The sequence below is a fragment of the Parasteatoda tepidariorum genome, chromosome 8 (genome assembly GCF_982258835.1).
Source record: "Parasteatoda tepidariorum strain Cologne lab strain chromosome 8, Ptep-v5.0, whole genome shotgun sequence".
In the NCBI taxonomy this organism is placed as follows: Eukaryota; Metazoa; Arthropoda; class Arachnida; order Araneae; family Theridiidae; genus Parasteatoda; species Parasteatoda tepidariorum.
Genome location: NC_141762.1, coordinates 103,302,092 through 103,329,259, shown reverse-complemented (window position 1 = coordinate 103,329,259; position 27,168 = coordinate 103,302,092). Strand labels below are relative to the sequence as shown.

General features: G+C 27.9%; 1 protein-coding gene across 1 annotated transcript; it reads right to left on the bottom strand.

Annotated features, from left to right (window-relative positions):
• Positions 1-1,605: 1,605 nt before the first annotated feature.
• LOC147806593 (uncharacterized) lies at positions 1,606-25,894 on the bottom strand. Its single transcript, XM_087149454.1, has 6 exons — positions 25,719-25,894; positions 18,439-18,494; positions 16,072-16,179; positions 6,937-6,984; positions 4,582-4,638; positions 1,606-1,807 (listed from the first exon to the last, which is right to left on the bottom strand). Exons 1-6 carry the CDS (start codon positions 25,816-25,818, stop codon positions 1,757-1,759), a joined length of 420 nt encoding a protein of 139 aa, XP_087005580.1. The 5' UTR covers positions 25,819-25,894; the 3' UTR covers positions 1,606-1,756.
• Between the last annotated feature and the right edge of the window lie 1,274 nt (positions 25,895-27,168).

Below are 27,168 nucleotides of genomic sequence, written 5' to 3'. Positions count from 1 at the left end.
TGCGTAGTCCATTAAAATTTATTAAGAAGGGGGATTTTAGTTGAGCATACAAGACTTCGCGAAAAGAAACCTTATAATGACCTAGATTGGAGATTATTTTCGCTTTGTGAAAATATTTTTTCACGTTTGAAAACCCTAAATCAACCTGGATATAAGGTTCTCATATAGAAGGTTGTTTTCTAAGGTGTTGGATTAGGATAATGTACGTAGAATATAGTAGATTGTCACAGATCTCGCTTTAACGTTAGAAGGTTTACACGTAAACCACATTACAAACCTTTTTAGGTTTACATTAAATGGTTTTTGCTGAGTTTATCTGGGTAAAGATCCGATCACTAGATCAAGAGTAAATCAAGTTCACCCGTTTTTATGCGTACTGTAGATCCTAAATAACTTTTAACTAGTGATCACGTACTGGAATTCATTGATTAGATGGACTAACACTTTTATTTTTTTATGCAATTTAAACTTTGAGAATTATACTGGTAAAGATCCGATCACTAGATCAAGAGTAAATCAAGTTCACCCGTTTTTATGCGTACTGTAGATCCTGAATAACTTTTAACTAGTGATCACGTACTGGAATTCATTGATTAGATGGACTAACACTTTTATTTTTTTATGCAATTTAAACTTTGAGAATTATACTGGTAAAGATCCGATCACTAGATCAAGAGTAAATCAAGTTCACCCGTTTTTATGCGTACTGTACATCCTAAATAACTTTTAACTAGTGATCACGTACTAGAATTCATTGATTAGATGGACTAACACTTTTATTTTTTTATGCAATTTAAACTTTGAGAATTATATTGATAAAGATCCGATCACTAGATCAAGAGTAAATCAAGTTCACCCGTTTTTATGCGTACTGTACATCCTAAATAACTTTTAACTAGTGATCACGTACTAGAATTCATTGATTAGATGGACTAACACTTTTATTTTTTTACGCAATTTAAACTTTGAGAATTATATTGATAAAGATCCGATCACTAGATCAAGAGTAAATCAAGTTCACCCGTTTTTATGCGTACTGTACATCCTAAATAACTTTTAACTAGTGATCACGTACTAGAATTCATTGATTAGATGGACTAACACTTTTATTTTTTTACGCAATTTAAACTTTGAGAATTATATTGATAAAGATCCGATCACTAGATCAAGAGTAAATCAAGTTCACCCGTTTTTATGCGTACTGTACATCCTAAATAACTTTTAACTAGTGATCACGTACTAGAATTCATTGATTAGATGGACTAACACTTTTATTTTTTTATGCAATTTAAACTTCGAGAATTAAATTGCATACAGAATATTATTGAATTTAATGGAGCAATTGTAACAGTTAAATTGCTTCTTTTTGAATGACTCAAAACCTAAAAAAAAACATGAAAGATATTTTTTTTTAAACTAATAAGCAAACAGACAGAACACAAATGTTGTTCCATACCTTCCATTGTTTTTAAAAGCGTAGTTAAGTTGTCTTAACGTGCAGCATTTTGATATTTTTAGTAAACATATAAATGAAACAGATTAATATTGAATTATTTCTTGAAAAAAAATAATCATTTTTTAAAACTTGCTCAAGCAACTGCTAACTCATTGTCCTTCTTATTTTATTTAAATTCGACATTTTGCATGTTTTATTCACAAAATAACGAAATAAAAGAGTTGTTTTAAAAAAGAATAAAGAAATAAAAGATTAAAGAAAAAGAAAAAGAATAAAGAAATAAAAGAATTTCTAAACATTTCAACATTTCCCTTGTAAATGTCTTGAATCAAATAAGTCCATTGTGGGTCCCTATAAAAAGAATAAAAATACGATGATTATAACACAACATTGATTGAATTTCGTTTTACAGATCTATTTTATTAAAAAAAAATTTAACTTATTTTAATTTTATATTGAACTTTTTTGAACATCAATACATTCGAAAAATGGTATAAACAGCGCAACAACATAATTCTCAGATTTTCCAAACACACACATATATATATATATATATATATATATCTTCTTCTTCTTCAGCACGGCAGCCCCTTACAGGCCTTGGCTGCCTCAACCACGCGTAGCCTCCAACGCCTCCTATCCATGGCGATTTTTTTCCAGTTGTTAATCCTTATTACTTTGAGATCTTGAGTAGTGTCACCCAGGCATCTAGTTGGAGGTCTTCCTCTGGCCCGAGATCCAGAAGGATTTTTAAAGGTGGCGATTCGTACTGCATTGTTTTCTGGACCTCTCCAGATGTGGCCAAGCCATCTTAATCTAGTGCTTCGGATGACCTGCACTATCTGTGGCTGTCCATAGAGTCTATATAATTCAAAGTTGTATCTGATTCGCCAACAGCCTCTTTCCTGTACTGGGCCAAAAATATTTCTAAGGATTTTCCTTTAAAAAACACCAAGAGTACGCTGAGTGTCTGCGTTTAGTGTCCATGTTTCAAATGCATAGAGCAATACAGGTAGAATAAGAGTTTTATAAATTTTAATTTTGGTTTTTTGACTGATTAGGCTTGATCTTAATTGCTTTCTTAGTCCAAAGTAACACTTGTTTGCCATTTTAATTTGGTTGTCTATTTCTGTTTTTATGCTGTTTTGGTCATTGATCATTGTTCCAAGGTATTTGAATTCATTAACCTTCATATATATATATATATATATATATATATATATATATATATATATATATATATATATATATATATATATATATATATATATATATATATATATATATATATATATATATATATATATATATATATATATATACACATATATATATATATATATATATATATACATATATATACATATATATATATATATATATATATATATATATATATATATATATATATGTATATATATATATATATATATATATATATATATATATATATATATATATATATATATATATATATATATATATATATATATATATATATATATATATATATATATATATATATATATATATTGAAAGAGGCATTTCTAGCCCTTGAGGTGGCTGCAAGGCAAATCTGCTTAGTCATAAATGTAGAAAAAACAAAATATATGTTACTCTCAAGAAATAGAGTCCTAGACCCCTATCTTGACATAAATTCGTTTAGATTTGAAACAGAAAGGAGTTTTACTTACTTAGGATCAATTATTACCATTGACAACAGAATTACTCCTGAAATAAAAAACCGACTCTATCTGGCAAATAGGGCTGTCTATGGGGTGAGAAGACTTAGTAAATCTAGGTTTATTTCTAGAAAAACAAAGTTATTTATCTACAAAACTCTTGTCGGGCCAGTCTTGACACACGCTTCTGAAGCTTGGACGATGACAGAACAGGAGGAAAATTGTATCGCAACATTTGAGAGAATGATTTTGCGGAGTATACTTGGTGGTGTAAATGAAAACAATGACTGGAGAAGGAGATTTAACTTTGAACTGTACAAGATTTATAAACAACCTGATATTATTAAATACATAAAAATAAATAGAATGAATTGGATGGCCCACGTGATTCGAGTGAATGATGACAATACAATAAAAAATAACTGCTTTTTAGACCCACTGGAACAAGAAAGCGGTTAAGATGGGCTGAATCAGTGGAGTCTGATTTTATTGACAATTAATGAAAATAATTGAAGATCAAAGGTAAATCGGAAGTCGTCATGGAGAAATCTTCAGAAGAAGGCAATGGCTCACATTGGGCTGTCTGGCCAACTATGATGATATATATATATATATATATATATATATATATATATATATATATATATATATATATATATATATATATATATATATATATATATATATATATATATATATATATATATTAGTTAAAAATGAAGATAAAACAAAGGAAAATTATAGACATATGAAAGAAAATGGGGGGGGGGAAATAATAGTGAGAAAAAAAATAACAAACAACTGATTTAAAAAAAAAATGATGAAATGTTTTAGTTTTTTAAAAAAACCGGAAAATAAGAGATATAATTTTTTCATCAGCTCACACGATTATATCCGCCAAAAAGAGTGCTTTCTGATATTGTATCAATATAGCCAAAGCAAAATATATTAATACAATAGTGTGAGGAGCACTATTATATAATGTAACACCTAGATATAATCGTGTGGGCTGATGAAAAAAAGATTATATCTTTTATTTTCTGTTTTTTTTTTAAAAAAAAAAACATAAATAAAAAAAAAAAAAAAATTTCATAATTTTTTTCTTTTTTTAAATTAGTTGTATGTTATTTTTTTTCATTATTATTCCCACCCCCCCTTTTTTTTTCTTCATACGTCTATAATTTTCCTTTGTTTTATCTTCATTTTGAACTTATCTAATGAGTTCTGTTTACTTGCAGCTTATGCGCAATAAATGAAACTTTTTGTTTCATTATATATATATATATATATATATATATATATATATATATATATATATATATATATGCACAGACTTTGGGAGTAAATCACGTAAATAATCCTTTTAATATTATGAGATATATAAAAAGAGAGTTGCAAAATGATTTGTGTAAGTAATATACTTTTAAAGAAAAAATAACTTACCCAAACTTTATTTAAAATACCGCATAGTCGAGCTTGACTTGGGTCTGAGCAAGCTTTCTAAAATAATAATAAAAGAAAAATACTCATGTAAAATAGAAGTAGTTGTAATGCAGGGTGTAAATTACGCAGATTGTTTAGTCTATTCCGGAAACAGCATCTAAATACGGTAACGATTGCCGCGCAGTTTGTCAACTCCCTTAAAAACATTTGTATCCTTTTTATTAATTTCTATCAAGTGTATAACCATGGAGGATTTATTTCGGTGAGACTAATACGTACGTAGTCGGTCAAAGCTGGGTGACTGAACTTAAAACGGAGACGGGCAATTTTCATGGAGCTGTCTCTTTTACAGTCAGTGTGATTGTTGAATTTGTCTAAACGAGTCCACACATTTCTCTCTGACAACATAGAAGGCAACATTACACACATCCCAGGTAGCAGGAAAAGGTTTATTTTCACTCAGCAAAAACCTTGTAATGAAAACCTAAAAGGGTTTGTTATGCGGTATAGGTGTAAACCTCCTAATCGTAAAACGAGATCTGCGACTATCTGCTCTATTCTATGTACACACATTACCCTACTCCAAAACCTTAAAAAACAACCTTCTATAAAAAAAAATCTTAAATGAAGGTTGTCTTAGGGTTTTCAAGCAATTAAAATTCCTTGAATAAAGGTAGTCTTAAGCTGAAAATAATTATAAATCTAGGTCATTATAAGGTTTCTTTCCGTAGCGTCTTGTATGCTCAGTTAAACTGAATCTTGTCATGAAATTTTAATGGACAATGCAGTTTGATCCTATTACTAGTCGGTTCCTATAACAGTTCCTATAACAGAAGTGACCATTTTACCTAAGTGAGAATATTTTTTAAAAAAAATACTTTTTAATCCTTTTAGGATGATAGGTTTGAAATTGCAGTATTTTCGTCACAATTAAAAAGAAAATTCTGTCTCAACGTTGCCATAAGGCTTTCTGGGCTTAGGTTTATAATGATATTTTAGCTGAGATCACACTAGCGATAGGATCAAATTGCATTGGCCATTAAAATTTCATGACAAGATGGAGTTTAGCTGAGCATACAAGACTTTGCGACCTTATAATGACCTAGATTTATGATTATTTTCACCTTAAGACTAACTTTATTCAAGGAATTTTTCTCGCTTGAAATCCCTAAATCAACCTCGATTTAAGGTTTTTATATAAAAGGTTGTTTTCCAAGGTTTTGAATAAGGGTAATGTGCGTAGAATAGAACAAGTTGTCACAGATATTGCTTTAAGGTTAGAAGGTTTACAAGTATGCAGCATAACAAGCATTACTAGGTTTACAGTAAAAGGTTATTGCTGAGTGTAAATAACTCTGTTTTGCTGTCCGGGCTGTATTCTTACCTTAAGAGATTAACAGTCCCGTTTGTTTTCCCTATGTAATGAAAAATGCTGAAATAAAAACAAGAGCCTTTGCATTCCATTTTTAAATGATATAATTAAGAGTTTAACCCCTTTTTCGTCCTATAATCATTTAGGAATTACAATGTCCCGAGAAACTGAAGAAGTTTAATTTAACAATAATAGTGATTAAATAATAAAAAATAGTTTGATTATGTTTTTAACACTAGATTGCCTAAGGAAGTCATTTTGACTGCTTTTAATTTCAATTAGAAAAACCATGCTGCAAATGACACAATTTCTTAGAATTTTGTACAACATTATAATTTTTTTATAGTTAATATTTACTAGAAACTTGTTATATAACTGTAAATAATATAAAAAATATTAAAAATTGATTTTTAAAAAATTTCTTTATTCTTTTACAATCTAGTCATTTTGACTGCTTTGGGGCAACATAGGTACTAAGTTTCAGTCTTTCTAGTGTTAAATATCTTTTCACAAACAATAACGATCGGATTTTTTAACCTTTCAAAACACAAAAAACCTATGATTGATTAAAAACAGAACGTTTAAAACAATACGAAAAGCAAAAACGCACTCCATAGAATACTTCACTACTGTGACGTGGCACCCTACAACAGACTATTCTCGTCAAATTAAATACTTTTTTTTGTCGTATGCCTGTTTAGGTAGTGGGGGTGCGATTGTTCCTGTTTTTTCAGTGGCGCCATCTATGGCCAGGAATTCGACTTCTGCCACGCCATTCACACAACCACAACCCGTTTATAGGGCGGGTCAAATTCACACACTAAGGAGAAAGGACGTAGAAAACACAGAGAGAGAAAGAAACATCCATGCCTTACCCGGGATTCGAACCCAGGACCTCTCTGATGCAAGGACAATTCCCTGCTCCCTACACAGGCCGATCGGCAATTAAATACTTAATTAACAGAATTAAAGTAAATACTTACTGCATAATAATCTAAAACTACAACCCCTAAGTCTTCACATATATTCATCTGCAATGGAAGAACGGTTATGAATGTTAGTGGGAATTTCAATAAATTTTTAACGTCAGATTTTTTTAATAAATAAATTTAAAAAAAAAATATGTAGTACAGTACACACACACACAAAAGAAGTACAAAAACTACTTAGTAAAGTTCTTAAAACATTTTACGATTTGAAATTATGAAAACAACATTAAGTTAAAATTACCAATTAAAAATAAAAGATGTGATTGCCTTCTTACTATCTGTGGTTACCCATTGGTCAAAGGCCTTTTCTTTCGGGATTGACTCCGTTAAAAACTGAGTGCAGAAACTATCTCCATTGATGTTTGCCGTCGGATTGGTTTTCAAATCTTGCCTATGCACGTGTTTCAAGACGTCACAAAATATTTTTTCCTTCGTGAGCATTCATATTTATATTGAAATCACCATCAAGACAGTGATTATACGTTAATAATAAAAAGAATATTAAAATACTTTAAATTATTATCATGTAAATACATTAAAAGTGCCTGATAGTGAAAAATAAAATAAAAACAGCAGCCGTCGCCATAGCAACGCACGCGCACTGTTTACTCTTACTCTTGAACGCAGTTGAAAAGTGTGTGAACGCCATCAAATCCAAACCAAGACCCATTTTGCCAATGGGTAAAGAAACGGACTACTTTGAATAGCTTTTGATCTAATGATGGGTGTTATCGACTTAAAATATGCCAATCAATAAGAGCAGATGATATTTTAAGTTACGAAATCAGACACAAAAACTCCTTTTCTCGTAACATCTATAACATCTATTATTACAAACATCTATGCATCTATAATAACACAACCATCTATTTTTAAACATCTATTTTTTTCGAGGGGTCTGGATTTTTGACCACCAAAATATAAGGGGTAACTGCAATCTGGGAAATAGGGTTCTAATGATGCAAAAAATTGTACACTTTACAATTAAGAATTTTTCGACCAATATAAAAAACATTTATTAAAAATAATAAGTATTTTTAGAGAAATATTTTTTGCATTTATAAACGAATTTTAGAAGTGTGCTCAAAAATTTTTCAATACGCTTAAAAAGTTCTCAAGATATGGTGATATACGCTAAAAGTGAAATTTACATTAAGGGGACCAAAATTTGAAGTGCTCTCCGGACCAATTTATAGGGACAGGATTTTCCAGATTGCAATTACCCCGCATATTTTGGGTGTCAGAAATCCGAATCCGTTGGAAATAAAAGTATGTTTTACGGTATGTTAGAAAGTAGATTTTTGTGTCTGATTTCTTAACTTAAAACATTGTCTCCTTTCGTTAATTATCATATTTGAAGTTACTCTCTCTAACTATTAAGATGGAGTCCTAGAACGTGAAGCTCCAATCATTTGATCAAAAGTTATTCAGGGTGGTCAGTTTTTAATTTTGAGCACTGTACGTCGCAAACGCGGAATTTTTTTGACGAGATCTATTATTGTACAGTCTCTGGCCATATTATTGGACGCACTCTAATATTCTATGTAAAATCTTAATTATCACGTGATACTCTATACAGCTTTATTTTTTTACGACACTGAGACCGGTTTGGACTTGCTTACGTTCGTGTATCAATTGGTTAACATTGTAATGCAATACGTTAAAAAATAAAATATTATTGCAAGTAGGAATTATATAAAAAATCTCTTAAATAAAAAACCATTACATGTGTGTTTGAATATAGAAGTATTGCATACAAACTCGTGCAAAACATGTAATTAATTAAACACTACAGTGCTTCGAATAATTTTGCCTGATTATTATAACATAGTAATATATTACCTGATATAATAAATATTCTATATTTATATAATATATCGTCTTATTTATCCAATCGTCGAATAAATATTATATATTATCTCATTTCACCCACTGATACACTAACGTAAACAAGTGCAAACCGCGTAAAAGCAATAAAACTGTACAGTATCACCTGATAATTAAGATTTTACATAGAGTCTTATAGTGCGTCTAATAATTTTGTTGAATTGTTATAATATACTAATATAATACCTGGTATAATAAATATTCTATCTTTATATCGTCTTTTATGTATCCAATTGTAGAATTTATATAATATATCGTTTAATTGAACCAATTGATACACTAACGTAAACAAGTGCAAACCGCGTAAAAACAATAAAACTGTACAGTATCACCTGATAATTAAGATTTTACATAGAGTCTTATAGTGCGTCTAATAATTTTGTTGAATTGTTATAATATACTAATATAATACCTGGTATAATAAATATTCTATCTTTATATCGTCTTTTATGTATCCAATTGTAGAATTTATATAATATATCGTTTAATTGAACCAATTGATACACTAACGTAAACAAGTGCAAACCGCGTAAAAACAATAAAACTGTACAGTATCACCTGATAATTAAGATTTTACATAGAGTCTTATAGTGCGTCTAATAATTTTGTTGAATTGTTATAATATACTAATATAATACCTGGTATAATAAATATTCTATCTTTATATCGTCTTTTATGTATCCAATTGTAGAATTTATATAATATATCGTTTAATTGAACCAATTGATACACTAACGTAAACAAGTGCAAACCGCGTAAAAACAATAAAACTGTACAGTATCACCTGATAATTAAGATTTTACATAGAGTCTTATAGTGCGTCTAATAATTTTGTTGAATTGTTATAATATACTAATATAATACCTGGTATAATAAATATTCTATCTTTATATCGTCTTTTATGTATCCAATTGTAGAATTTATATAATATATCGTTTAATTGAACCAATTGATACACTAACGTAAACAAGTGCAAACCGCGTAAAAACAATAAAACTGTACAGTATCACCTGATAATTAAGATTTTACATAGAGTCTTATAGTGCGTCTAATAATTTTGTTGAATTGTTATAATATACTAATATAATACCTGGTATAATAAATATTCTATCTTTATATCGTCTTTTATGTATCCAATTGTAGAATTTATATAATATATCGTTTAATTGAACCAATTGATACACTAACGTAAACAAGTGCAAACCGCGTAAAAACAATAAAACTGTACAGTATCACCTGATAATTAAGATTTTACATAGAGTCTTATAGTGCGTCTAATAATTTTGTTGAATTGTTATAATATACTAATATAATACCTGGTATAATAAATATTCTATCTTTATATCGTCTTTTATGTATCCAATTGTAGAATTTATATAATATATCGTTTAATTGAACCAATTGATACACTAACGTAAACAAGTGCAAACCGCGTAAAAACAATAAAACTGTACAGTATCACCTGATAATTAAGATTTTACATAGAGTCTTATAGTGCGTCTAATAATTTTGTTGAATTGTTATAATATACTAATATAATACCTGGTATAATAAATATTCTATCTTTATATCGTCTTTTATGTATCCAATTGTAGAATTTATATAATATATCGTTTAATTGAACCAATTGATACACTAACGTAAACAAGTGCAAACCGCGTAAAAACAATAAAACTGTACAGTATCACCTGATAATTAAGATTTTACATAGAGTCTTATAGTGCGTCTAATAATTTTGTTGAATTGTTATAATATACTAATATAATACCTGGTATAATAAATATTCTATCTTTATATCGTCTTTTATGTATCCAATTGTAGAATTTATATAATATATCGTTTAATTGAACCAATTGATACACTAACGTAAACAAGTGCAAACCGCGTAAAAACAATAAAACTGTACAGTATCACCTGATAATTAAGATTTTACATAGAGTCTTATAGTGCGTCTAATAATTTTGTTGAATTGTTATAATATACTAATATAATACCTGGTATAATAAATATTCTATCTTTATATCGTCTTTTATGTATCCAATTGTAGAATTTATATAATATATCGTTTAATTGAACCAATTGATACACTAACGTAAACAAGTGCAAACCGCGTAAAAACAATAAAACTGTACAGTATCACCTGATAATTAAGATTTTACATAGAGTCTTATAGTGCGTCTAATAATTTTGTTGAATTGTTATAATATACTAATATAATACCTGGTATAATAAATATTCTATCTTTATATCGTCTTTTATGTATCCAATTGTAGAATTTATATAATATATCGTTTAATTGAACCAATTGATACACTAACGTAAACAAGTGCAAACCGCGTAAAAACAATAAAACTGTACAGTATCACCTGATAATTAAGATTTTACATAGAGTCTTATAGTGCGTCTAATAATTTTGTTGAATTGTTATAATATACTAATATAATACCTGGTATAATAAATATTCTATCTTTATATCGTCTTTTATGTATCCAATTGTAGAATTTATATAATATATCGTTTAATTGAACCAATTGATACACTAACGTAAACAAGTGCAAACCGCGTAAAAACAATAAAACTGTACAGTATCACCTGATAATTAAGATTTTACATAGAGTCTTATAGTGCGTCTAATAATTTTGTTGAATTGTTATAATATACTAATATAATACCTGGTATAATAAATATTCTATCTTTATATCGTCTTTTATGTATCCAATTGTAGAATTTATATAATATATCGTTTAATTGAACCAATTGATACACTAACGTAAACAAGTGCAAACCGCGTAAAAACAATAAAACTGTACAGTATCACCTGATAATTAAGATTTTACATAGAGTCTTATAGTGCGTCTAATAATTTTGTTGAATTGTTATAATATACTAATATAATACCTGGTATAATAAATATTCTATCTTTATATCGTCTTTTATGTATCCAATTGTAGAATTTATATAATATATCGTTTAATTGAACCAATTGATACACTAACGTAAACAAGTGCAAACCGCGTAAAAACAATAAAACTGTACAGTATCACCTGATAATTAAGATTTTACATAGAGTCTTATAGTGCGTCTAATAATTTTGTTGAATTGTTATAATATACTAATATAATACCTGGTATAATAAATATTCTATCTTTATATCGTCTTTTATGTATCCAATTGTAGAATTTATATAATATATCGTTTAATTGAACCAATTGATACACTAACGTAAACAAGTGCAAACCGCGTAAAAACAATAAAACTGTACAGTATCACCTGATAATTAAGATTTTACATAGAGTCTTATAGTGCGTCTAATAATTTTGTTGAATTGTTATAATATACTAATATAATACCTGGTATAATAAATATTCTATCTTTATATCGTCTTTTATGTATCCAATTGTAGAATTTATATAATATATCGTTTAATTGAACCAATTGATACACTAACGTAAACAAGTGCAAACCGCGTAAAAACAATAAAACTGTACAGTATCACCTGATAATTAAGATTTTACATAGAGTCTTATAGTGCGTCTAATAATTTTGTTGAATTGTTATAATATACTAATATAATACCTGGTATAATAAATATTCTATCTTTATATCGTCTTTTATGTATCCAATTGTAGAATTTATATAATATATCGTTTAATTGAACCAATTGATACACTAACGTAAACAAGTGCAAACCGCGTAAAAACAATAAAACTGTACAGTATCACCTGATAATTAAGATTTTACATAGAGTCTTATAGTGCGTCTAATAATTTTGTTGAATTGTTATAATATACTAATATAATACCTGGTATAATAAATATTCTATCTTTATATCGTCTTTTATGTATCCAATTGTAGAATTTATATAATATATCGTTTAATTGAACCAATTGATACACTAACGTAAACAAGTGCAAACCGCGTAAAAACAATAAAACTGTACAGTATCACCTGATAATTAAGATTTTACATAGAGTCTTATAGTGCGTCTAATAATTTTGTTGAATTGTTATAATATACTAATATAATACCTGGTATAATAAATATTCTATCTTTATATCGTCTTTTATGTATCCAATTGTAGAATTTATATAATATATCGTTTAATTGAACCAATTGATACACTAACGTAAACAAGTGCAAACCGCGTAAAAACAATAAAACTGTACAGTATCACCTGATAATTAAGATTTTACATAGAGTCTTATAGTGCGTCTAATAATTTTGTTGAATTGTTATAATATACTAATATAATACCTGGTATAATAAATATTCTATCTTTATATCGTCTTTTATGTATCCAATTGTAGAATTTATATAATATATCGTTTAATTGAACCAATTGATACACTAACGTAAACAAGTGCAAACCGCGTAAAAACAATAAAACTGTACAGTATCACCTGATAATTAAGATTTTACATAGAGTCTTATAGTGCGTCTAATAATTTTGTTGAATTGTTATAATATACTAATATAATACCTGGTATAATAAATATTCTATCTTTATATCGTCTTTTATGTATCCAATTGTAGAATTTATATAATATATCGTTTAATTGAACCAATTGATACACTAACGTAAACAAGTGCAAACCGCGTAAAAACAATAAAACTGTACAGTATCACCTGATAATTAAGATTTTACATAGAGTCTTATAGTGCGTCTAATAATTTTGTTGAATTGTTATAATATACTAATATAATACCTGGTATAATAAATATTCTATCTTTATATCGTCTTTTATGTATCCAATTGTAGAATTTATATAATATATCGTTTAATTGAACCAATTGATACACTAACGTAAACAAGTGCAAACCGCGTAAAAACAATAAAACTGTACAGTATCACCTGATAATTAAGATTTTACATAGAGTCTTATAGTGCGTCTAATAATTTTGTTGAATTGTTATAATATACTAATATAATACCTGGTATAATAAATATTCTATCTTTATATCGTCTTTTATGTATCCAATTGTAGAATTTATATAATATATCGTTTAATTGAACCAATTGATACACTAACGTAAACAAGTGCAAACCGCGTAAAAACAATAAAACTGTACAGTATCACCTGATAATTAAGATTTTACATAGAGTCTTATAGTGCGTCTAATAATTTTGTTGAATTGTTATAATATACTAATATAATACCTGGTATAATAAATATTCTATCTTTATATCGTCTTTTATGTATCCAATTGTAGAATTTATATAATATATCGTTTAATTGAACCAATTGATACACTAACGTAAACAAGTGCAAACCGCGTAAAAACAATAAAACTGTACAGTATCACCTGATAATTAAGATTTTACATAGAGTCTTATAGTGCGTCTAATAATTTTGTTGAATTGTTATAATATACTAATATAATACCTGGTATAATAAATATTCTATCTTTATATCGTCTTTTATGTATCCAATTGTAGAATTTATATAATATATCGTTTAATTGAACCAATTGATACACTAACGTAAACAAGTGCAAACCGCGTAAAAACAATAAAACTGTACAGTATCACCTGATAATTAAGATTTTACATAGAGTCTTATAGTGCGTCTAATAATTTTGTTGAATTGTTATAATATACTAATATAATACCTGGTATAATAAATATTCTATCTTTATATCGTCTTTTATGTATCCAATTGTAGAATTTATATAATATATCGTTTAATTGAACCAATTGATACACTAACGTAAACAAGTGCAAACCGCGTAAAAACAATAAAACTGTACAGTATCACCTGATAATTAAGATTTTACATAGAGTCTTATAGTGCGTCTAATAATTTTGTTGAATTGTTATAATATACTAATATAATACCTGGTATAATAAATATTCTATCTTTATATCGTCTTTTATGTATCCAATTGTAGAATTTATATAATATATCGTTTAATTGAACCAATTGATACACTAACGTAAACAAGTGCAAACCGCGTAAAAACAATAAAACTGTACAGTATCACCTGATAATTAAGATTTTACATAGAGTCTTATAGTGCGTCTAATAATTTTGTTGAATTGTTATAATATACTAATATAATACCTGGTATAATAAATATTCTATCTTTATATCGTCTTTTATGTATCCAATTGTAGAATTTATATAATATATCGTTTAATTGAACCAATTGATACACTAACGTAAACAAGTGCAAACCGCGTAAAAACAATAAAACTGTACAGTATCACCTGATAATTAAGATTTTACATAGAGTCTTATAGTGCGTCTAATAATTTTGTTGAATTGTTATAATATACTAATATAATACCTGGTATAATAAATATTCTATCTTTATATCGTCTTTTATGTATCCAATTGTAGAATTTATATAATATATCGTTTAATTGAACCAATTGATACACTAACGTAAACAAGTGCAAACCGCGTAAAAACAATAAAACTGTACAGTATCACCTGATAATTAAGATTTTACATAGAGTCTTATAGTGCGTCTAATAATTTTGTTGAATTGTTATAATATACTAATATAATACCTGGTATAATAAATATTCTATCTTTATATCGTCTTTTATGTATCCAATTGTAGAATTTATATAATATATCGTTTAATTGAACCAATTGATACACTAACGTAAACAAGTGCAAACCGCGTAAAAACAATAAAACTGTACAGTATCACCTGATAATTAAGATTTTACATAGAGTCTTATAGTGCGTCTAATAATTTTGTTGAATTGTTATAATATACTAATATAATACCTGGTATAATAAATATTCTATCTTTATATCGTCTTTTATGTATCCAATTGTAGAATTTATATAATATATCGTTTAATTGAACCAATTGATACACTAACGTAAACAAGTGCAAACCGCGTAAAAACAATAAAACTGTACAGTATCACCTGATAATTAAGATTTTACATAGAGTCTTATAGTGCGTCTAATAATTTTGTTGAATTGTTATAATATACTAATATAATACCTGGTATAATAAATATTCTATCTTTATATCGTCTTTTATGTATCCAATTGTAGAATTTATATAATATATCGTTTAATTGAACCAATTGATACACTAACGTAAACAAGTGCAAACCGCGTAAAAACAATAAAACTGTACAGTATCACCTGATAATTAAGATTTTACATAGAGTCTTAAGAGTGTGTCTAATAATATGCTCAGGGAGTGTAGGCTTAATCACGTGATTGTTAAAATCTGAGCTATCGTTGTATGCCTTAAAATGTAATTCGTTTTTACCCTTTTTTCTTTGCTAAATAAGCAGAACTCTTCTATAATGCCTTCGATGACGTCACTTTTGAAAACAACCCCATTATTTTTAAATTCTTGATTAATCTTGGTGACTTCCTAAATAGAAGAAATTAATATTGTAATGACAAACATATAAGTTTAACATAGAATTTAAAAAAGAAATTCCTTTATTTCGTAACTAATCATGTGTGTTCTAAATGTCCTAGGAAAAAACATGATTCTTTAAGCTAATTATTGGCATTAAATTATAAACCGATTACCTTACCAATTTAAAAAAAAAAATTATATAAGACATGCTAACTCGATTCAATCACGAGGTACCTTTTGATAGATGACGGTTGGCATGGTCGATAACTCCGCCCCCTCATTGTTGACGTCCGGACGTGATTTGTACACGCAGTAACACCCACTTCGCGAAATAACTTGACGGTAACGCCTACTTCAATGGATAGACCACATTAAACAGCTGACTTGCTACTTGTGACTGCGACATTATCCAATCCTCCTCACGCTGTTGCTACTCAGTCTCGTCTCGATTAAACACAACGTCAGCCTGCATACACTCAACTGCTAATGGCAACACAGGAGCGACTACGACTGTGGAGTTAATACACCTCTCACATTCAGCACTCAAAAACCCGGTGACTCTCTCTCCCGGTAATTCACAAGTACAGTAACCAGTGGTATCCGTTCATCGAATTCTATCCCTGATAAAATTCTGGTGGGTGAGTATTGCGTCGTAACTACCACTACGAATATTAAACATCAATTCACTGGTATATAAGACATGCTAACTCGATTCAATCACGAGGTACCTTTTGATAGATGACGGTTGGCATGGTCGATAACTTCGCCCCCACAGTTATTAACGGGTTCAGCTCGCAATCGAATCGTGCTTCATATTGAGCGCAAACGAGTTCATCCCGGAAGCAAGACTTCGACCGAAATGGTTAGAAACGAGCACTACTCGCGTAGTGGAAATTTTCCCCAATGCGAGCTGACGAGCTGAGCCCGTTCGCCATTATTATTCTGCATTGATTATGTTATAAATGAATCCTACTCTCGAAATTTAGTTAATTTTACTGTTTACAGATGGCAGCACGGGTTTCATGAATTTATTTTCATAATGAAGGGGGAATTTTTTAAAACCTTTTTATGCTTATTTTGGCGCATTTTTAAGGGTGTTTGTAAAGTAAAGTGGCTCAAGTTTTGAGACTGATGAATACTTTGTTCACATTTTTAGGTAATTACTGTATTTAAATGCTTCTTAAAGTTTCATATTGGTTGTATTTATTTTGTCCTTTCAATTTACTATTTGTCTTAGATTTATAATAAACTATTATTATTTATATAATTGATTATAATCATTTATAATTTACTATTTAATAATTATTGTTTATTAATTATTTTAAAGTACGTAAAAACTGCAATTTATGTACTACAAATACTTTAAGAAAGTTTTAAAACGCGTGAGGCGAGCTGTCTACGATATCGCCAGAGAAGGGTGACATTTTCGGAAGAACGGTAGGGGGGGTGGACAGCTTTCAACTACTATTTACTCGTATTACTGCTCGAATAAAGAGAAAAGGATGAAAAAGAAAATATGCTTAACACTAAACATGCCAACACTTAATATATATCTATTTCTACCATAGCCCATCAAATGACCGAACTTCATGCTTCTTGATTGAATGTAGGAAATATGGATGTTAGGAAGGAAATAAACTAAAAAAAACTTTATTATAATTAAACAAAATTGTATATAGCCAACTTTTATGTATTGCAAACACAAATAATAAGAATTTTTAATTCATTGCTCAACGCATTTTTTACATATACAGCGTGTTTCCATTATGCATTTTCCGCAAACAAATCTCTTCTAATTATTATTAATTCTATAAGTCTTATAATTATTCTAATAATTAAAGTTAAAACTGAACTTTTTAAAATAAAGTATTTATAGTGTCATTTTCGCCAACTAGTAAAACATTTTTATAAGTTTAAAATGGTATTTTTTTTAATATAATGGCCAAGAAAGTTTTTTTGAACCATGTTTATGAACGGAAATAAAGTGTTAATTACGTAAAGTTTGAAAGCTAATGACCAGAAAATGTCTAAACTTATTTTTACAAAGAGAAAGATGCAAAGTTATCATAATATCTTTGCTTGCGATCTCCGAGATGTGTGGACACAGTGACGTCATGAGGAGGGAAATCGTAGCTTCAGTTCTAAGAGCGGAGTGAACTAGCCCTTCTATTCTCTTTAGCCCTGGGTCCTGATATGTTTAGTGTTGAAGAATGTTTTATTCTGACACAGAAATGCTTTTCAATCATCAAAACATTTATGAGTTCTTACCTTGGTCGGAATTTGTTTCCACAATGTCTTGAAATATAATTGATAGTTTTCTGTATCTGAAAAATAAGGAAAAGACTTTTTCATTATTCTTGCTTTTACTGTATTTTCCACAGGTTGAAATTTTCGCGCATGCGCTTTGAAACGTTAAAATGGAAACAAAACAGTACGTAAAATCTTTCCATGACAAATAAGCCCAATTACACTCTAACTACTCTGGAAAAAGTCTTTTTCTAATCATTTGGATCTCCCAAACACCGCTTTGAAGTTAGTTCATTGATTATGAACTTTATAGATAATCGCATCAGATTAAATGACATTCAATCAGGCGTCTCCTTTCGTTCTTGTTTTGATCTTATTTCTTCAAGTTTCTTTTTCATGACTTATTTGCTGCTACATTATAACTAACTTGCTTTCGTGTCTGTAAGAATCGTATCTTGTGGTCTAAATTCTCAAATCGTTACATGTGTCGGGTCACAAAGTCCTCCACGTCCCAATAACAAATGAACACTTCTGGGGGTAATGAATTGGAGATGAATTGTTCGCTGTTTCAGATCAAAATAACGATCTGTGAATGGATGGATGTATAAATGTGTCAGCCCTTTAAAACTGGTTGTGACGTGTGTGGCTGAAGTCTTGGCCATATATGGTACTGCTGAAAACCAAGAAACCCACCCTTTCCCTTAAATTTGCTTGGTTTCACCAAGCAGGCTTGTTGATATTGGTAAAGTAGCTTTAGAGATAGCCTGGTTGGTAGGGCACTGGGCCATGTGCAAGAGGTCGTGGGTTCGATCCCCGCCGGCCGGAGACTCCCCTTGTAGTAAATGGTGACTGATGCAAGCTAAATTAGCGGAGTCACAAACTTCTCCATGTTCCCATAGCAAATCATACCTCTGGGGGTACTGATATAGAAATTTCCTTGTGCCGCAGGGGAGCCGATGGATGCCTTTGCCATCAGGCTAGCCGTAGAAGGTTTACGGGGGTTTTCCTCTCCGTGTAACGCGAACTCCAAAAGTCCTCCACGAAAGGCAAAATTTCTCCCAATACTTGATCCAGAAGTTCCCTTCTTGTCTTCTTAATTGGATTCAAAAATACAAGGCTACGGAGTTGATTATTAGTAAACGTAAACCCAAAAACAGGGTCGTGTGTTCAACGACGGGTATAAAATATAAAAGGAAGCATTAGAGAGAACAACGCTGCGAAATTCTTTCGGAACTTAGAGTTCGCGGAAAATACAAGTTCGAACAGCTTTATGAATATAATTTCATTTACCTTTCATTGATAAAATTTTATTATGATTTTATCATAAAACTGTCAATCAAAACTTTCACCTCAGTTCGACCCAATGCAAGCTACCTAACCGCTTTCCTTATCAATTTGTTTGAAAGAAAAAAAAGAAAGAATCAAAATATTTTTTATTTTATTAATAAATACAAGTAACTAATATAAGGAATAAATACAAGGAACTAAAAACAAAACATAATTCACAAGTTTTAATCTTTTATGTGTAAAAAATATTTAATTTACCATCAGTTTACAAAGTTGTTACCTCGGGCAAATGAAAAAAAAAACTTAAGATCTAGATGTCTCTAACTGTGATCTGGGAAATAGGGTTCCCAATAAGGATAACGTTTCCCCCTTTTAATCGTAATTTTATTTTTGCATATTTCGCCAAACGAATTTTTTAAACGAATCGGAAAATTTTTTACACTCAGTTACAAAATACGTTTATTTAAAAGATAATTTTCCATGAAAAACAACTTTATTTTCATAATTTCTTACATTTTAATTACTTTAACTAATAATAATAGACAAAAATTTTGAATAGTAAGATAAACTAAGTACGAAACCTTAAAGGTCGATTTACAAAAAATGAAACGAAACCATCCTCTAACCAGAAAAGTAAATATTTAGGAGTATAACCTCATAATATACAATCCCTGGATAAAAATATTAGACCCACTATAAGATTCTATGTAACAAGATTCTTTATTATCACAGCTTGAGTGTTTTTACGCAAATGTTTGCACTTGTTTAGGTTAGTGTAGCAATGGGTTAAATTGGACGATGTATAATATAAATTTGACGATAGAATAAATTAGCCCATATATTATATAAATGTAGAATATTTATTATATCAAGCACTATATTAGTATATTATAATAATTAGATCAAATTATTAGACGCACTGTAGTTTTTTTAATAATAACATGATTTGCACGAGTTACTATGCAAATTTAAACATTAATTGGTTAAATTGGACGATGTATAATATAAATTTGACGTAAAATAAATTAGTCCATATATTATATAAATGTAGAATATTTATTATATCAAGCACTAAATTAGTATATTATAATAATTAGATCAAATTATTAGACGCACTGTAGTTTTTTTAATAATAACATGATTTGCACGAGTTACTATGCAAATTTAAACATTAATTGGTTAAATTGGACGAGTTATAATATAAATTTGACGATAGAATAAATTAGCCCATATATTATATAAATGTAGAATATTTATTATATCAAGCACTATATTAGTATATTATAATAATTAGATCAAATTATTAGACGCACTGTAGTTTTTTTAATAATAACATGATTTGCACGAGTTACTATGCAAATTTAAACATTAATTGGTTAAATTGGACGATGTATAATATAAATTTGACGATAGAATAAATTAGCCCATATATTATATAAATGTAGAATATTTATTATATCAAGCACTATATTAGTATATTATAATAATTAGATCAAATTATTAGACGCACTGTAGTTTTTTTAATAATAACATGATTTGCACGAGTTACTATGCAAATTTAAACATTAATTGGTTAAATTGGACGATGTATAATATAAATTTGACGATAGAATAAATTAGTCCATATATTATATAAATGTAGAATATTTATTATATCAAGCACTAAATTAGTATATTATAATAATTAGATCAAATTATTAGACGCACTGTAGTTTTTTTAATAATAACATGATTTGCACGAGTTACTATGCAAATTTAAACATTAATTGGTTAAATTGGACGATGTATAATATAAATTTGACGATAGAATAAATTAGTCCATATATTATATAAATGTAGAATATTTATTATATCAAGCACTATATTAGTATATTATAATAATTAGATCAAATTATTAGACGCACTGTAGTTTTTTTAATAATAACATGATTTGCACGAGTTACTATGCAAATTTAAACATTAATTGGTTAAATTGGACGATGTATAATATAAATTTGACGATAGAATAAATTAGTCCATATATTATATAAATGTAGAATATTTATTATATCAAGCACTAAATTAGTATATTATAATAATTAGATCAAATTATTAGACGCACTGTAGTTTTTTTAATAATAACATGATTTGCACGAGTTACTATGCAAATTTAAACATTAATTGGTTAAATTGGACGATGTATAATATAAATTTGACGATAGAATAAATTAGTCCATATATTATATAAATGTAGAATATTTATTATATCAAGCACTAAATTAGTATATTATAATAATTAGATCAAATTATTAGACGCACTGTAGTTTTTTTAATAATAACATGATTTGCACGAGTTACTATGCAAATTTAAACATTAATTGGTTAAATTGGACGATGTATAATATAAATTTGACGATAGAATAAATTAGTCCATATATTATATAAATGTAGAATATTTATTATATCAAGCACTATATTAGTATATTATAATAATTAGATCAAATTATTAGACGCACTGTAGTTTTTTTAATAATAACATGATTTGCACGAGTTACTATGCAAATTTAAACATTAATTGGTTAAATTGGACGAGTTATAATATAAATTTGACGATAGAATAAATTAGTCCATATATTATATAAATATAGAATATTTATTATATTAAGCACTATATTAGTATATTATAATAATTAGATCAAATTATTAGACGCACTGTAGTTTTTTTAATAATAACATGATTTGCACGAGTTACTATGCAAATTTAAACATTAATTGGTTAAATTGGACGATGTATAATATAAATTTGACGATAGAATAAATTAGTCCATATATTATATAAATGTAGAATATTTATTATATCAAGCACTAAATTAGTATATTATAATAATTAGATCAAATTATTAGACGCACTGTAGTTTTTTTAATAATAACATGATTTGCACGAGTTACTATGCAAATTTAAACATTAATTGGTTAAATTGGACGATGTATAATATAAATTTGACGATAGAATAAATTAGTCCATATATTATATAAATGTAGAATATTTATTATATCAAGCACTATATTAGTATATTATAATAATTAGATCAAATTATTAGACGCACTGTAGTTTTTTTAATAATAACATGATTTGCACGAGTTACTATGCAAATTTAAACATTAATTGGTTAAATTGGACGAGTTATAATATAAATTTGACGATAGAATAAATTAGTCCATATATTATATAAATGTAGAATATTTATTATATCAAGCACTAAATTAGTATATTATAATAATTAGATCAAATTATTAGACGCACTGTAGTTTTTTTAATAATAACATGATTTGCACGAGTTACTATGCAAATTTAAACATTAATTGGTTAAATTGGACGAGTTATAATATAAATTTGACGATAGAATAAATTAGCCCATATATTTTATAAATGTAGAATATTTATTATATCAAGCACTAAATTAGTATATTATAATAATTAGATCAAATTATTAGACGCACTGTAGTTTTTTTTAATAATAACATGATTTGCACGAGTTACTATGCAAATTTAAACATTAATTGGTTAAATTGGACGAGTTATAATATAAATTTGACGATAGAATAAATTAGTCCATATATTATATAAATATAGAATATTTATTATATTAAGCACTATATTAGTATATTATAATAATTAGATCAAATTATTAGACGCACTGTAGTTTTTTTAATAATAACATGATTTGCACGAGTTACTATGCAAATTTAAACATTAATTGGTTAAATTGGACGAGTTATAATATAAATTTGACGATAGAATAAATTAGCCCATATATTTTATAAATGTAGAATATTTATTATATCAAGCACTAAATTAGTATATTATAATAATTAGATCAAATTATTAGACGCACTGTAGTTTTTTTTAATAATAACATGATTTGCACGAGTTACTATGCAAATTTAAACATTAATTGGTTAAATTGGACGAGTTATAATATAAATTTGACGATAGAATAAATTAGTCCATATATTATATAAATATAGAATATTTATTATATTAAGCACTATATTAGTATATTATAATAATTAGATCAAATTATTAGACGCACTGTAGTTTTTTTAATAATAACATGATTTGCACGAGTTACTATGCAAATTTAAACATTAATTGGTTAAATTGGACGAGTTATAATATAAATTTGACGATAGAATAAATTAGTCCATATATTATATAAATATAGAATATTTATTATATTAAGCACTATATTAGTATATTATAATAATTAGATCAAATTATTAGACGCACTGTAGTTTTTTTAATAATAACATGATTTGCACGAGTTACTATGCAAATTTAAACATTAATTGGTTAAATTGGACGAGTTATAATATAAATTTGACGATAGAATAAATTAGTCCATATATTATATAAATATAGAATATTTATTATATTAAGCACTATATTAGTATATTATAATAATTAGATCAAATTATTAGACGCACTGTAGTTTTTTTTAATAATAACATGATTTGCACGAGTTACTATGCAAATTTAAATATTAATTGGTTAAATTGGACGATACATAATATAAATTTGACGATAGAATAAATTAGCCTATGTATTATATAAATATAGAATATTTATTATATCAAGCACTATATTAGTATATTATAATAATTAGATCAAATTTTTAGACGCACTGTAGTTTTTTTTAATAATAACATGATTTGCACGAGTTACTATGCAAATTTAAATATTAATTGGTTAAATTGGACGATACATAATATAAATTTGACGATAGAATAAATTAGCCTATGTATTATATAAATATAGAATATTTATTATATCAAGCACTATATTAGTATATTATAATAATTAGATCAAATTATTAGACGCACTGTAGTTTGTTTTAATAATAACATGATTTGCACGAGTTACTATGCAAATTTAAATATTAATTGGTTAAATTGGACGATACATAATATAAATTTGACGATAGAATAAATTAGCCTATGTATTATATAAATATAGAATATTAATTATATCAAGCACTATATTAGTATATTATAATAATTAGATCAAATTATTAGACGCACTGTAGTTTTTTTTAATAATAACATGATTTGCACGAGTTACTATGCAAATTTAAATATTAATTGGTTAAATTGGACGATACATAATATAAATTTGACGATAGAATAAATTAGCCTATGTATTATATAAATATAGAATATTTATTATATCAAGCACTATATTAGTATATTATAATAATTAGATCAAATTATTAGACGCACTGTAGTTTTTTTTAATAATAACATGATTTGCACGAGTTACTATGCAAATTTAAATATTAATTGGTTAAATTGGACGATACATAATATAAATTTGACGATAGAATAAATTAGCCTATGTATTATATAAATATAGAATATTTATTATATCAAGCACTATATTAGTATATTATAATAATTAGATCAAATTATTAGACGCACTGTAGTTTTTTTTAATAATAACATGATTTGCACGAGTTACTATGCAAATTTAAATATTAATTGGTTAAATTGGACGATACATAATATAAATTTGACGATAGAATAAATTAGCCTATGTATTATATAAATATAGAATATTTATTATATCAAGCACTATATTAGTATATTATAATAATTAGATCAAATTATTAGACGCACTGTAGTTTTTTTAATAATAGCATGATTTGCACGAGTTACTATGCAAATTTAAACGTACATGTAATGGGTTTTTATTCTGGAGACTTTTTATATATTTTGTACTTGTATTTATTTTTAACGTATTGCAGTGAAATGTAAACCAACTGATAAAGGAGCGTAAACCGGTTTCAACCGTGTAAAAACAATGCAACTGTATAGTATCACCTGATACTTATAATTTTGCACAGAATCTTATAGTGCGTCTTATTAATATGGCCAGGTACTGAAAAAACACTTTTTAATTAGAACATTTAAGGTTGATCATTAAGTCCTTAGAGTAGAATAATTCAAACATTAGCTTAAGAGTTATTATTTCTTACCGCTATCACAGGTGAACCAATTATAGCAAGGACAAATATATTCTTGACTGGGAGCTGAAACAGCCACACCAGTCAGGCACAAAATAATGATGAGTTTCATCTTGGCTATATTTTTCTATATATTAATTCTGTAATCTGCGGTATGCTATTTTTAAAATGTATTTATACAAATTCATTACATATGAATCTTTTTAAAAGAAGGAAAATGTTCTCGAATTTTAAAAATGTACTTTTTTTTCCTATGAAGACAAAGAAAAATTTTTCCCTCTTTCAAAAGGCATGCTTTGTTTTCATTGTTTTCAGTTCCGATTTAGGAGCTTCACAGAAATCACGAACATTTTATAATTTTGCAACAATAATGCGTTTTAAAAAAAAGAACATCTGCAGTTTCTTTAAATGTTTGTTAAGGGATGCAAACAGGAAAGCAGACGTATTTTCTATTGAACAAAAAACAAGGAAATGTATTTTTGAATGTCTTCTTATGCGACTTCAAACAATTTTGCGTTAAACGTTTAACACTACATTTTTAATAACCGGGAAAACACGTGGTAGGATCCAGTTGTCCCTCATTCATTTCCATATTGTTTTGGTTCTCACTAGCATAAAAATAATAAAAGTCATAAAAGTATTGTTTTTCTATAAATTTTTTTTTAATTTGATTTGATACACATATAATTTAATAGGATAGTATTTTTTATTTTCAAACTTAGTGGATAACAATTGTAAAAAATGATTGAAAACAATCCCACGGACAATGCGACGGATTTAAGGTTATGTCAAGGTACGTCTCTTGTGAATATCAATTGATTGTTTCTCTTCTGAAATTACATTATGACGCATCCACATACATTATTAATACAAATACATTTTCCATGGCAAGACGATGAGGCAACCACAAGCACTTCCACTAGTGCAAGAGGTCCACGAGGGAAAAGTGCACAATATTACCGTGATCACAGAGCACGGAAGCGAGAGAGGCAGGAAAAAGAGTCGTTGAATAGAACTAGTGATCCTTCTACGACTGCTGATTCTTCTACAATTAACGTCGCAGGTTACGAAGTTTAACTTCTTCCGCGCGGAGGGACTCCACGCACTATTTTTTAAAAAAAATTATCTATCACTAATCATTTTTTTTTATAATTTTATATTTTATAAGCGTCGTTGAACAGCCGACCCTATCTTTTGGGTTTACGACTACTAACGTTCTAATCCGCAGCCTTGTCATTTTGAACCCAATCCATAAGACAAGTGGACTCCTGGATCAAGTATTGTGAGAAAGTTTGCCTCTGTGGAGGACTTTTGGATGGAACTAACCCGCATTTGCGTTACACGAAGAGGAAAACCCCGAAAAACTTCCACGGTTAGCCTGATGGCAAGGGGACTTTATTCCAAGATCCGTCTGCCATTGAGAATATTTTACGTCAGCACTGGGGTCGGTGAAAGCTGTTTG